At 35.7% G+C, this 12,224-nt stretch overlaps 1 protein-coding gene across 2 annotated transcripts in view; it reads right to left on the bottom strand.

Annotated features, from left to right (window-relative positions):
• Positions 1-12,224, bottom strand: part of ipo11 (importin 11) — a 114,695-nt gene that overhangs the window by 13,806 nt on the left and 88,665 nt on the right. For both annotated transcript variants that reach the window (XM_015034485.1, XM_015034484.1), the window contains 2 exons: positions 11,752-11,847; positions 9,620-9,704 (listed from right to left, as the gene is read on the bottom strand). In XM_015034485.1, coding sequence (XP_014889971.1) covers positions 9,620-9,704; positions 11,752-11,847 — 181 coding nt within the window. The remainder of the gene's footprint in view (positions 1-9,619; positions 9,705-11,751; positions 11,848-12,224) is intronic.

Genomic DNA, 12,224 nt, shown 5'->3' with positions numbered 1-12,224 from the left:
GGAACTTTAATATCTGAGCTCATTTTTCAGAGAATCTTATTGCATTTATGAGTAATATTTGGATGTGCTAACCTAGTTAAACTCTGCTTAATGTTAGTAAAATGTTTGCACTAATGAGCTCCCAGTGCAGGTGAACATAATTATATATGGGACGTATGGGAACCTTTCTTCTAGGCCTTTGCAAAAGGTGCTAAATGAAGTCAAAGACTTGAAAATGGGCATCACACAAATGTGACTGCTTTTATGTGTGACAAAGTCAGGAAATAAGAAGAAACAATGTTTCTAGTTTACAGTTTATGGCATAAAATATCATACCTGCTAATTAAAATGTATATATGCGTTATAAAGACAACATTTTATGCTAATTTGACAGATATATTTAAATACTGATATGTGTGGCTACAAGAAATGGATATAAAAAATTAATCATGAGATTGCGCGGCTGTGTCACTTCATTTTTCACTGGTTTACAATAATAGCTCTAAAGCAAGGTTATCTAAATTTGACGAATGCCTGCTACCTCACCTTCCCTCAACATGTCTGTCCTTGACTCTTCTGGTTATGTTTGTTCTCTAAGACGCTATAAGACTTGAAAAGGAAAACAGCAGCTCAATGACATTTTAGAGAAGATGTACTTTAGAAGTTTAAATATCATTAGAGTAACATTTTGACAACTACGTGCCATATTTCTATGCCGTGAGCATAATGAGCACAATCTTGTTTGAATGGTAACAAATGTTGAAGCTACATTACATTAATATAGCTGTGCATTCTCAAACTGTTCTGAGTTTGCCAACACTCATCATGCTTGCTTTCCCCACAGTTAATTTACCTCCTGATAGGAAACTGCAGAGCAACTGACTCACACTATTTGCTTTCTCAGTTGTGAAGTGTGTAACAAGAGAGAAATTATTTCAAAAATACCCAATGAAAGTTTTAGACCAAATTCAACTTGCTTCTAATATTTAAATACATATTCATTTAAAGATCAAGTTTTTAATGTTAAATTTAAAATGGACCATTATCAATTTGGAGGATTTCAAAGGAAGATTTTTCTATTGGTCTCAGTTGCTATTTTACTCGCTTATTCATTTGTAAATTCAGCCTCACATTGGAGCTAATGTTCAGTGAACAAAATGTTCAGTTGATTATTTCTCTTTCTAACCCAAAAATAATATTTTAACTGTAATAGCCTTTGTAATTTTTATGGATTCTGCAAAAATACATAAATTGATGAATTAATTAGACAAGGTTTTGCTGCAGGCTGCCAGTACACATCCTAAAAATCCTATTCCCTCCCCTCCCGAGTTGTTTGCTGTGTGCAGACTGCAACATTGTGCACCCTTTGAGCTAAGAAGCCATTCAGTAGTTGAATGATTCATTGGGCATAGTTAAGTGGTTTGACACACAAGCATACAAAAAATAAAGGCTAAAATCTGCTCTCTAAAAATAGTCAAGTACCAGATGGAAAAAAATAAAGAGGAAAAATATCAAACCAACAACTTTATTAGAACACCAATACATTTGGCTTGTGCCCTTCATTAGCCAATCCTGTGCTGCATCGCCATCATTGTAACATGATCAAATAAATATTGAATGACCAACCTGCTCTCCTCCCCCTCTAGAAACAAATGACAAAAAGACAGAAATAAATATTGCTTGTTAATATTGGTTCAGTTTTATTTAAAGAAATCAATATCGACGTTAAAAAATGACTTGCATCAGCTGATGCCGATATTAGTGCCAATATACTGCCCCTAGTTATTCAGCAAGAATTTACTTAAAGGTTTAGATTTACAATGACTGTCAAATCCAACAAGATTAATGCCATGAACCAAATTTTAAAAGTTTAGATCAACACTGAAAAAGTGCCAGATCACATTAAGTTATTGTGAGCCCTTAAAAAAATAAGAAATAAAAAGACATTTGTGGCTTATTAATATCTTCTTGCAGTCTGTTAGCGTATACGATTTTTCCAGTTAATTAAACCACCTTTTTATGAATTAAAACCTATGGGTCATTCATGTTATGAAGTCTGAATCTTAATTAACTTGGATGAAAGCTTAGACAGATAATCATGCAAATCAGAAATGCTGGTCAGGTCTCAAAAACAGTCAGACTTGTGGTTCCAGTGTAATGAGTCACATGGCTAATGAATGAGCTCTTCTTCATTGTTAATTAGGAAATACACTGATCAATTTAACAGCTAATTGTTGAAGCTAGGACCAATTATTGACATTATCGTTACTTGAATCACACCAATTAACTGTGTAGACCTTGAAACAGAGCTGATATGAAATAAGCAGCTTTTTTTTTTTTTTTTTGGATTCCCCTTTTGTTTAATCCACAATGCAGACATTGTAGAAAACCTGAGTTCCTCTCCCCTCTCCCCTTCTTCCACCCCCATTTGAAAAATAGTTTTGGACAATTACCACTGTAACCGATTCTCTGTCCTAACCTTTTTCTGTCATAGCCCTTAAAATCTATTTGATACCTCGTTCTGCAGCCCCTGAAGCAGCTGTCTAATTCACTAATTTCCTCTCTCCTGAAATCAATATAAAAACACATGCTGGAGGCAACCGAATTATAAAAGTTCACTTTTGGACTTTGTTCTCCTGAGCAGATATAAGGGAGTGTAGTGCTGTCAATTTTTAGATCATCTGTTGTTGCTCTACCTATAGTAAAGCATTTTAAAAATTTACTTTAGATATTGAGGTATAAATGGAAAAAAAAAGATATTGAGCTTTACACATGCTAGACAAATTATGAGTCCATATTTTGTGACAGTAGTACAGATTAAACGATTTCCATATTTTACACAGATAGTGAAAACAGGACAAAATGTATTTTAAATTAACATTTTGTCTGTCCCAACTGCTCATGAGATTACATTTACTTGCAGGCAAAGTGAGTATTTCTGACCAATGATGATTGTTTTGCTTGTAAAACTTTCATCTTGACATTTGCACAAATTATATTTGACACTTTCTCTAGTGAGGAGACGGTCTTTTCTGGATGACTGCACAATTTGATTGTTATGGATATTGTTATGTCTCAACTTGAACTTTTGAAATACCTGTCAGTCAGATCATGACCTCTATGCTTTGGTGTACCTTAGAGACTTTTTGGACCACATTAGTGGCTTTTTCTGAAAGCTCCGAGACAAATTCAGCAACTCTCAAAGATGACAGGCATCTTGCTGGACTTCATTCTACCAAATCAGTCACAAGATTGCACACAGTGGTACACTAAAAAATTTAGGCTATGGTCTACAAACAACTGTCCAGCAGATGGTCACTGACACCACTTGATCTAAGCACATTCGTGGAAAATTATGTGGAAGGAAATATGTGTGGTAGAAAAAGGTGCACAATAGGTCTGTATGATTTGGGGAAATCATGTAACTATGGTAATATTTTTAAATATTGAATTAATTGTGATCAAACTGTGTTTCCCTTCTTTCTTTTCCATCATAATGACCCTACCACCTTCAAATTTTAAGCATCTATCAGATAGAGACGTAAACATTAAAAGTAAAAAAAAAAATCAGTTCACTGATATTCCTGGATTAATGAATCTCCAGCAAAAATAAATAAAAGTTTTCTTGTTCTTATATTTGACTTCATATACAATTTTGGCTTTTACATTTTACATTAAATCGCTAATAATAATCACATTTGAAATGAGTGGATAGATTTAACTCCTATCCACTCAACTAGATACATTTTAAGTTAGAAATCTAGAATTGTAACTTCAAATCAAGATATAACAATGAATTTAGTACCCATCGTTTCTTAAGTATCAACTGTGAGATTACAGAAAAAAATATTACAATAGCAAGTGTGACCAGAAAAGCTCAATAGCTGTGCCAATTTGCAGAAGTCACACACAGTGTCTGCTTTAGACTGCTGCAGACTGTCACAAGTTTAAAAATTACATCAGCAACACTGAAGGTCTAATTTTGACTGCACTTTTTCAAAAATCTTCAAATTAATGTTAAAGCTCCACCAGCAAGCTTCTTCCCAACTTCAGATATGTTTTAAGTCATCTAAAAAAGTATTTTTTCCCAATCCTGAAGCATTCTTCACTACTCTCATGGACAAATGGCTTTGGAGATGAGAAGCAAAAAGAAATGGAAGCTAATTTTGGTAGCTCTGCCTTGAGCCATACAAACGAGAATCTTTTCATCCTGTGCGGCAAAATAACAGTGTCAGAGAGGTCTGTTATTCAACCCAACTAAATTATGCTGAGACTGATGGTCTGCTTGAGAACAGAGCAACAATGAAGCAAGAATGGCAAGTCTTCATTACCAATGCTTTGTGTGGCTCAGAGTGAAACGATAACACGCTGAAACTCATTTCCTACAAATATACACCTCTGCAAGATTTTCGGAGGCAGTGTGATTGCTCATTAAAACAAAATAATACAAGATGGTTGAATGAAAGGAACAACTTAATGTCTCATCAGCTTCAAATAATATTTTTTGAGCGATTGAGAGCAGTGAGCCTCACCTATGCTATAAGCTGATAACAACCTGTTACAGAGATAATTGCGTTGGCAGGTATTTCATCCCATTTGCAAAGATGTGAAATCTTTTTTTTTTTCCTTTAAGAAAAAATAATGATTAATAAAAGCTACTGGAGGAAACACTTGTACAATTTCAAAAGATGGAACGCTGAGAATAGACTTTGACAAACTAGAATTAGATACAATTTAGGATCGTATTTATTTTCAGAGATTAACATCTTAAAAAAAATAAAAGTCTTTCCAGATACACCTGAACTCTAGCGCGATCATATAATCACACCTAATGTTGGCCTCTGCAACAGTTAAAATCAACTCAAAACAAATTTTGAAAAGCAAATATCTTTCACAACAACTCCCAGAAATGAACAAGGTCTGGCGTTTTACTGCATGTTTAATTTGGCAACATGTTTTTTTTGCCGTTTGCTGCAAACTGAGAACAGCACTTTCACTTTGACTTCTGTAACTAAATGTTTTGGTTTATGTAATGTTTAAAACAAGATATTAGTGTTTGTTTAGTTTACAATTTCCATATGGGCAGTTGACAACATGACACGTAAAATACTCAGACCTGCTTTAGATCAAAGCATATTCTTTTAAATGATGCCTTTGCTAAAGTCCAGTCCTAAATACGACTGAGAAAAGCATAGAATGAGGGGGAAAAAGTCTCTAGAGTTCCAGAGCTAGTAGAGAAATACCTCAACAGACCAGCAGTTGTAATAGGTAGTTCTATAAAGCTTTTGATTGGGGACTGAATACAAATATATGCCACACTTTTCAGTCTTTTTGGAGACTTTTACAATGACCTGGCACATGGGAACCCGGTCACCAACTTTCTCATAGCCCATACTAGACAGCCAGGTTGTTACAATGAACCTGTGACTCCAGCCTCAATTACAGCAAAACACTATTGCCCCAATCGCAACTGAATGATGAGCTGTAACAAGCAACGCCCTCAATGCACATGTACACCAATTTATCTTGGCACTAATAGGTGTCATAGGGCACCTTCATCCTGTTTTTGTGTCTGGGAGTAATCAGTCAGCAGCAACTACTTTAACAAATTCAACTAAGTAACCTGCGCTGTATTACTGTGTGGGGAAAAACCGAACAAGCTCAAGTGGGTGTGAGCCACCACAGCACAACAAACAGAGCCCATATCATTAGTACCCAGTGGACAATGTCTTTGATGTTGCCTATCCCTCTTCTTGTTTGATGGTACTGGCCTTGTAGATGAAGCACAAGAATCAAATGATGCATTTTGTACAGAGGCCCCACACAGCATCAGTTAGCAGAGTCTTGTTGTCTGAAATACTCAGATCAAAGTGAGAGACCCTTACAAATCCAATACAAGAGAGTGGAACAGTCAACAGCTTCCACCACACAAAAACAAACTCCCCTTGAAGAAGAGAAAAACATTGCAAGTCCAATTTAGACAGAAATCAGGAGACAGCAGCAGCCAGGAGGCAGCCTCTCCACCTAAAGGACTAGAAATATGAAGAGCTGCACCCACGACAAGTTTAGCCTGTGCATGGAATGCAAAACAGCATATCTTCACACTTAAGTTTAATAGACTACCAATGTACTCCAGATCTGAGCTTTACATATCCATATTCATAATATGTATATCATTGTTTACATATACAGGCTACCTTTCCGTGCATGCAGCTCTAATGTCTTGGATTACAGTGATGTTTACTTTTCTTTTTGCACTGCAGTTGCATAATTACCAAACAGCCTGAAGATAAAGAGCATCGCAAAATACACATTTAGATGATTAGTGAGTTTTTTTCCTCTTTGGTTTAATTCTACATGCAATATAAAGAAAAAAAACTAATTGTAACCACATCAGTTCGATAACAGCCTACCCTGCAGACAGTTAGCTGAATATTTTAAAGACAAGTAAAAGCAAAAAATTAGATACAGCATATGTATCATGTATAAAAAGTCAAAAGTTAAAAATTAATTAATTCATTCCGAGGATAAAAGGCGTACAGGAGATAAACAGAGTGGGGTTCTTCATTTAAAACTGAATAAAATGAGTAAAACTTTGATTTGAAATCCTGAAGGATATAAAGAAGTGAATAATTCGCCGACATGAAGGCAACGTTTCCAAAACGCCCTGCACGATCGGCCAGGTCTTGGTGCAGTAACAGGCAGGAGGTTTGGAAATGAGAGGAGAGGGTAGGTAGAGACAGCAGGAGAGGAACTGATAGCCTGGTGCATCACCTTCACTTCCCTTCCCTCCTGGAGATCTCTGGGACACAGGCCAGAAAGTCCTGCAAAACTAACTTAGATTTTATAAGTTTGTTTTTTTTCTCTCCCTCTTTAATCCACTTCAGCTGGAGCATCAGTGTGTGACTGTGTGCAGGCCAAAGCAATGAATAAAATCCGGTTTAGCACTACTTCACTACTGGTGTAGTGGTGAAAATATTTCAAGAGGCATCATCATCATCAACTTGACTTACAAAGTGCTTCAATACCAGTCACAGCTGAAACAATGTGCAAGAACGATCAGAGTTAAATCAGACTTAAAAAAATAAATAAATAAAAAATAAAATACACAAAATAAAAAGACAAAGCTAAAAACCCAACAATGTAGCACTTGTTTCAGTGCTACAATAAAGCACTGAAACAAGATAAAATCAATACCAGTAAAGTATTAGTAAAATCCAGTCTCAGTAATATTAAAGGCTAGGGTAAAAATAAATGTTTAGACTAGTTTTAAAAATGGATAGTAAAGGGGCGTGTCAAATGTGCAAAGTTAGGGTATTACAGAACTTAAGAGGCTCAATAAAAAAAATAAAGAAGTTCTAAGATTAGAACTGGGAATGAACAGGAGCTGCTGGTCAGCAGACCTAAATCACAGAGCAGGAGTATGGTGGTGAAGAAGCGCCGTTACATAAGGGTGTTGAAAACCTGATAAAACAGACTGGAGTACCTTATAGTGAGCTCTAAAATACACAGGCAACCATTGGGAGTGAAGCCAGGACAGCGGTAACGTGCTCCCTTTGATGCATTCCTGTGAGAAGCCGTACAGCAGCGTTTTGAACCAGTTACAGATGTCTAACTGAGAACTGGTTGATTCCAAGAGAGAGTAAATTAATACTCCAGTGTTTAAATAAAGGCATTTTATTAATATTTTCAACTGTTGCCTTGGAGGATCAGATTTGATCTATTCTATTTTTCTCAAATGGTAAAAGGTAAACATTTATAGTTTACATGAACTGAAACCATGTCTGAAACTAAAGCCTCATTCTGGCTGTTCAAAATTTAAATTTGACATTCTTAAAAATTTAGGCTTTCATATTTGTAAAAATATGTGGCACTTCATACATAGAATTAATAATCTAAACTATGAATCTTGGTTTAAATTTAATTTTATGCTATTATATTAAATCCATTGTAATAGAATTAAGTAAAACTGGTTCTTTTTGAAGAAAATGTAGCTTTTATTTAATGGTTAACTATTAAAATCAAGTACCAAAAGGTTCAGAAGAAATGTGAAATCTTCACCTTAGTTCAGGAGGGCTTTGTTTTAAGTGCCCTGACCAGGAATTATCCCCACTAAAATGATTTGGTGTTGCTTCATCAACTTCTTTCACATACCATATTGACAATATCCGTTTCGTTTCTTCAGGTGTTCCTCCCCCTCACCAACACTAGTCCCTTGCACAATATATTGCTGTTGGAAAATGACTTCTTGCTACTTAGTGAAAACACCAAAAGAATGACTGTAATGCAATTGGATTTCAGTTTGTTCCAATAAGCAACTCTCTGGTCCCAGTTACTGTGCTTTCAGATCAGAATGCGCATGTTGTAAAGGACATGCTTTCACACGGGAATGCAGACGCACGGTAAAGTGAAACGCTCTGAAAAACCAAAATTGGAATCAATAATTTTTGCCAAAAAGTCACAGATCCCCATTCTCATTTACTTTCTGCTCAAACTGAAAACTGTATCATGCGAGCACAGGCGCTGCTTTTACACACGCATTCATCCGCATCTTCAAGCACAGAGGCGCGCAAGCATTAAGATGGCAGAGGTGCGACTTTAAGTCCCCTCTTTTCTATTCCTTGGAGCAAAAAGTCAGAGCCTGGGTTGAAGCGATAAGTGCACCGGGATACCACCAAGCAAAATACACACTTGCTAACCACAAAGAGGATAGTCTCAGAAAGATTTTCCTATTCAGAATAAACAGTAAAAGTAATTTTGCTGAAGTGTTTCTTAGAGGAACAGCACTCAGACACAGCCACCAATAATATAATTAAGCTGTACTTCACAATATTGAGAGAAGGGTGAATATTTCTCAGCCTAGACAGTGGGCCAGAATAGAAAACAGATGCATGCTCATGCACAAATATATCCTTGTTCCGTTTAATGGATGTACATCTCCCACAGATTGGCTATATGTGGATCCCCATCAGCACTAAAGCCTTTTCGTATACTGCTATAACATAAATCCATTCAGGTTCTTCATTTAAGTGTATATACAGTCCGCTAGATAAAGCTGTTGCAGCTGTTGAATGGTAATACATACAGGTCCTCTAAAATGTATTCATGTTGCTTGAACCTCTTCACATTTAGTCACATTAAACGCGACAAACATCAATATATTTCAATCACGTGGGAGGGAAATGATCCAGAAGAGGTCCGGAACCCCAAGCAAACAACCAGAGCAGCAATAAAATGGTTTAGACCAAATCACACACACTCCTGTGTTAAAATGGTCTAGTCCAAGTAGAGACTGAAAACCAACAAAAAAATCATTGAGAAAACTTGGCAAAGCCAGTAGAGACAAAACCAAAATGATTTGCAGCTGTACGTACAGCAAAAGCTGATTTTACAAAGTATTGATTCAAAATGGCTGAATATGTCACACTTCACATTTGTATATATAAAATAATAATAACCATGCATATCTTCTGTTACACAATGGCATAGCATGGCATAACAGAATAATTAGTATGAAAAGAGGAGAACAGAAAGAAAAAAAAAATAAACTACATTATCTGAGGCGTAAAAAAGTTAAGAAAATATTTTCAATAGTTAAAAAATTACGCATGTGAGTGTGTGCTTCATATGTTTGACTCACAAGTTTCTTCCTCTTATCCTGCTCAGTTGGCGGCTCCTCTTCGTCACTTAGCTTGGGCTCTTCAAAATGGATCATCAGCATGCAGCTGCCAACACAATAATATTCAGCTCCATATTAATAACCACCCATAGACCTGCACAGTAGGAGACAATCTCAGAGCAAGCAGCGTGTGCAAACACAGACGAACAAAAAAGGCTGAACCCTCTGGCATTTGTTTTACACAGCCACAAACACTATTCATATTGGTTCATCTGCATGCAGAGAGGAACTGCAAGTAAAAACCTTTGTGCTTGGTATAAAGTCTGTGTATGGTCTTTTATTTCCTTTGTGTTCATTTCTTAATTCAGTACTGGGAGCACAGATAAGATTGTGGTGGCATGAATAGGATATTTTGTGACTTTGAACAGCGCCAAGTGATAAGCTGCGATCAGAAAGTCAATAAATTCTGCTTAATGACATTCAAAGGAGGGAAAATAAAAATCTTTCAATTTATAATAGAGTGTTTACAGAAGATTTCACACATTGATGTAATGAAACTGAGGCTGAATCATAATGCTGTTATGATCGGTCCTTTAAAGCAACTACATCAGTACTTTAACATTGATTGTTGAATTGGAATTGAAGTTGTATCAATAACAATTTGAAGGGGATTCTTTGAGGCTTTTCAGAAAGCCAATAATCAAATCTATGACCCTTTAAAAGCCTTCAAAGCACTCTGCAGTTTTTAAGCTCAAAATTAGCTGTCATTCCAAAAAGCACGTAGTCGCTCACACATTGCTTGAGTACATGAGTTTATTTATAAACTGACAGTCTTAAAAACTGAGAAGAAAAAAATAAGCCTGACAGAGCAAACAAGGCATCAGTGTGTAAATAAATAAGTCAATGTTCAGCACTTCCTTCAACTACTTAAAAAGAAAGTAGTTTTTTTTTTAATAGTAATCCTGTGCGAATAAAGCAAAGACTTAATTTATATGTTGTTTTGAAACAGGTTAAATAAATAATCTCCTTAATGCATTGTATTAAATGTAATGTGTGCATTAAATGTAATGCGTCTAGACAGCTCAGAGTAATAAAAAAGCATGTTGGATTCTTGGACTTTATTGCTGCAAAGTGACAAAAGACTGCATCTCCTAATTGGACATAAAATGGCAAATTGTCTCCATCTACTGAAGAGAGCTTTAAGTAAAGTGCATCCATTAATACTTGCTCCACAACAGTGAACCAAAGGAATTTAATGCAATAATGGCAAATAAAAAAAAAGCTTCCTTTAAAACCTTTGACCCTTTATCTCATTAGGGCTCTCTAAAGGCAGGAAAAAATGTTTTAAAGTAAAAACATGGTGAAGAACACCGTTTGTGAATCCAAAATATCTCTGAATTGGATGCTCATAATCTTCTAGGTCACAACCATTAGTCTTAACCTTGTACTATTGGGAAACTAATAAAAGTGGGAGTGGTAATACAATATTGTGGGCATTGATTGAGAAGAAAAGGCTTGTGAATTCATAACTTTTTGTAGGTTTTAGAGGTATTATTTCTGTAATTAGAAGGTAATTATTGCTGCAGTATGACGAGAGAACATTTTCTTTTTCCTCTAAAAATCGTGAAGGTTCTTCATCCCTGGGATGTTTTGCAATCCTCATTTCTAGCATGAATGGCTATGACCATTGATCAGTCAATCAGAAGTTAAAATATATGTTCAAGATAAATGAATGTGTCACACATAAGCACTACCAGGTCACAGTAACAACATCACTCTTCAGTGTGGACAGTTTTACTGAGTGAAGAACATTGGAAGGTAGCCATTTAATAAAAAAATAATAATCAAAGGGAAGCACTGATGTTAAAAGCTTTAAAAGAAAACTAAATCTGTTACAGGTTCTGGACATTTGTCACTGTTTGATTCAGGCAGTGAGAGTGCAAGACTTTCAGTAGATAAAGTTTTTGCACTGGAAAGACCTGAAGCTATGACAAAAATGTAGCCGTTTCATTTTGAATATTCAACGTGTGCCCATCTTCTTTGATTATTTGACTTGAACTGCATGATATACTTGCAAATTGAAATTTTATTCCATTTCATCTCAGAGCAAATTAGTTAAAAAAAAATAAATGAATAAAAAAAGCAGAACTTACTCTTTAAAGGTCCCCGATTCTGGATCCTCTGTCATCACATCATGCAACGCTTCCACAGTAATGTTAATGATGCCACAGAATTTGTCCTGGATCACACTGACAACACAGAATACACGGGATTTATTAGTCGTGACGACGTGAATGTAACAGCTGTCTGCTTCCCCGTGATGTATTAGTGGGTGTGCTGGTTCAACAAAACACACGCTCAATTTAGAGAAACATCACAACACAGCAAAGCCATCTTTCTGGGCACACAAAAAGAAATAAAAAGCCTAGCAAAAAATAAATAAATAAAAATAAAAAAATTTGGATTCAAAGGAAATTCCTACCACAACAATTTGGCTGTGGATATCAACAACTAGTGTTCAAAATGATTCCAAGGCAGGGGGATAATTGAACGTCTAAATCAAAATGTGAGACACAGATTATTGAAAATGTTTTCTGACATTGTTTAAAACAATGTCAGAAAACAT

Source organism: Poecilia latipinna, unplaced genomic scaffold (genome assembly GCF_001443285.1).
Source record: "Poecilia latipinna isolate Pla-1442-1.1 unplaced genomic scaffold, P_latipinna-1.0 Scaffold300, whole genome shotgun sequence".
Taxonomy (NCBI): Eukaryota; Metazoa; Chordata; class Actinopteri; order Cyprinodontiformes; family Poeciliidae; genus Poecilia; species Poecilia latipinna.
Note: the sequence above shows the minus strand (reverse complement) of the source record. Positions and strands in the feature narration are given on the sequence as shown.